We start from the raw sequence: 2,686 nt of genomic DNA on the forward strand, positions 1-2,686 counted from the left end.
TATATAGAACATTTTTTTTTTATTTTTATTTTTTATTTTTTATTTTATTATTTTTTTTTTTTTTTTGTAGAATTTGATGATTATTGAAAAATTTTTAAAAAATAATTCAATGTAGTATAATACAAATTGAGAGACAAGGTTGTTAATTTAATAAGATTAATTTAAAAGTAGAAAGTTATTTTTATATCCTATATATTATATATTATATTATTCTGAAGGATATGAAATGTATCGTTAAGAAAAAAAAAAATATACAAAAATATAACACATATATATATTATATGTATGTCTTAAAGATGATTTAAAAAAGACTGTGAAATGTAAAAGACCCTTTTTTTTTTTATAATAATTATACATATTATATATATATTATATATATTATATATATATTATATATATATATATATATTATATATATATATAATATATTTATATTTATGCAGACATTTATATGCTAGCACGATTAGCATCATTTGTTATTCCGTTTTTACTACTAGATTTGTTAAAATGATCGATGCGCTTTACATATTTTTTATTAACGGACAACTTCTGATACAAAGAAATTATCGAGACACAACCAAAAGAAGTGATTTAACACAATACATAAATAAATATATAAAAACGAAACGTTTTTATGAAAATCCGATTGTGGAAATAAATAATGTATTTTTTATAAATGTAAATATAAATGAAATAGTTATAACTGTATTAACAAGAAGCAATTCAAATATATGTTTGATATTTAATTTTATATATAAATTTATTGAGATATTAAAATATTTTTTTAATAATGAATTATCTGGAATAAATATTGTAAATAATTTTGTTTTAATATATGAAATATGTGATGAGATAATAGATTATGGATATCCACAAACGTTAGAAGTGAATATATTAAAAAATAGCTTATTAAACAAAGTGAAATATTATAGTAAGACATCTAGATATTTTCAGAAAATATCAAATGAATTATTAAATGTAAATAGTGTGATTGAAGATATTGTACATGATCCAAATATACATAATAGAACAAGTAATAATAAAAAAAATAAATCGAATAATAAAATTAGAGATTTTTATAATACAAAGAGTGTTAAAAATAAAAATACATATGATTTAAATGAAACGAATAAATTAAAATATATAGGTAAAGAAACATTAAATAGAATAAAAAATAAAATAATTAATAATAATAATAATAAGAAGAAGAAGACAGCAAATCATTTTAATTATATAACAGGAAATTGTACTTGGAGAAATAATAATATTTATTATAAGAAAAACGAAATATATATAGATATCTTAGAAATATTAAATGTAACTATAAATAGTAATAATTTAATATATGCTCACATAAATGGAAAGGTAACCTTAAAATGTCACCTCTCCGGAATGCCTTTATGTGAATTAAGTACAAATAATAAAATTAATTTATTAAAGAATATTCTCGCAGGTAGTAACACAAGTAATAATAATAATAATAATACAAGTAATAATAATAATAAAACAAATCAAGGAAATGCCCAACGGAGTAGTTGTGGATCAAACAATTTGGTTAATAATAAACTCATGCAAAATAATTTAAAGAAAAAATATACACTCGATGAAAAAGATAATGAAGAAATAATTATTGATAATTGTATATTTCATCATTGTGTTACTTTATCTAAATATGAAAATAATAAAGTTATTACCTTCACACCACCAGATGGTACATTTGAATTAATGAAATATACCATAACTAAAAATATTCAAATACCTTTTCATATCCTAGCTATATATAATCCTATATTAGAATATTCTAAAAATGTAGAAAAAAAATTCTCTTTAAAAAAATTAACTACTAATAATAAAAGCATTTATGGTGAATATAAAAATACAAACAAATATGAATACTCTGTTACCATTAAATCAAATTATAAAGGAAATATGCATGCATCTGATGTATTAATTAAAATACCTATCTATAAATTCTCAGAAAATGTACAAGTGAAATATAAATCTATAGGTAAAACTGAATTTAATAATATAGATAGTTTGGTTATATGGAGAATTAAAAAATTCCTAAGTTCAAGTGAACATAATATAAAAATACATTTAACCTTAGAAAATCATAATCAAATTTATTCTAATATGAATAACACACAAAAAGTAGACGATTTATCAAAAGTTGTGTTACAAGTACATAAAATTAAAAATATGAATACTGTAAAATTTTTAAATACATATAAAATGCCCATAACCTTGAGCTTTAAAATACCTATGTTTACCTCAAGTGGCATGTATATAAGATATCTTAAGGTTTTCGAAAAATCAAATTATAAGATAATTAAGTGGATCAAGTATTTAACAGAATCGGGCATCTACCAGTATAAATAGTCCAATCGGTGTTACATCAAACAGGGAACAACAAATAAGTGGATATATATATATGTATATGTGTATATATGTATATATGTATATATTTTATTTGATTTTATTTTTTTTGTACCTCACTTTTTGTTTTACATGAGTATGTAATTAATAAAAATATATATATGACTTTATCTATATATAGATTTTTATATTTAATTTTTTAAAAAATATCTTTTTATCTTTTAAAAATTTATAATAATAATATATATATATATATATATATATATATTTATTTATTTATTAATATTTTATATTTTATATATTATGATTT

The 2,686-nt window shown here is 18.7% G+C and overlaps 1 protein-coding gene across 1 annotated transcript; it reads left to right on the top strand.

Moving 5' to 3' along the window:
* Positions 1-507: 507 nt before the first annotated feature.
* On the top strand, positions 508-2,379 carry PRSY57_1217600 (AP-3 complex subunit mu, putative; the record flags this gene model as incomplete). The annotated part of the gene is made up of 1 exon (XM_012908602.2): positions 508-2,379. One exon carries the CDS (start codon positions 508-510, stop codon positions 2,377-2,379), a length of 1,872 nt encoding a protein of 623 aa, XP_012764056.2.
* Positions 2,380-2,686: the final 307 nt, after the last annotated feature.

This window comes from Plasmodium reichenowi, chromosome 12 (assembly GCF_001601855.1).
Source record: "Plasmodium reichenowi strain SY57 chromosome 12, whole genome shotgun sequence".
Classification (NCBI taxonomy): domain Eukaryota; phylum Apicomplexa; class Aconoidasida; order Haemosporida; family Plasmodiidae; genus Plasmodium; species Plasmodium reichenowi.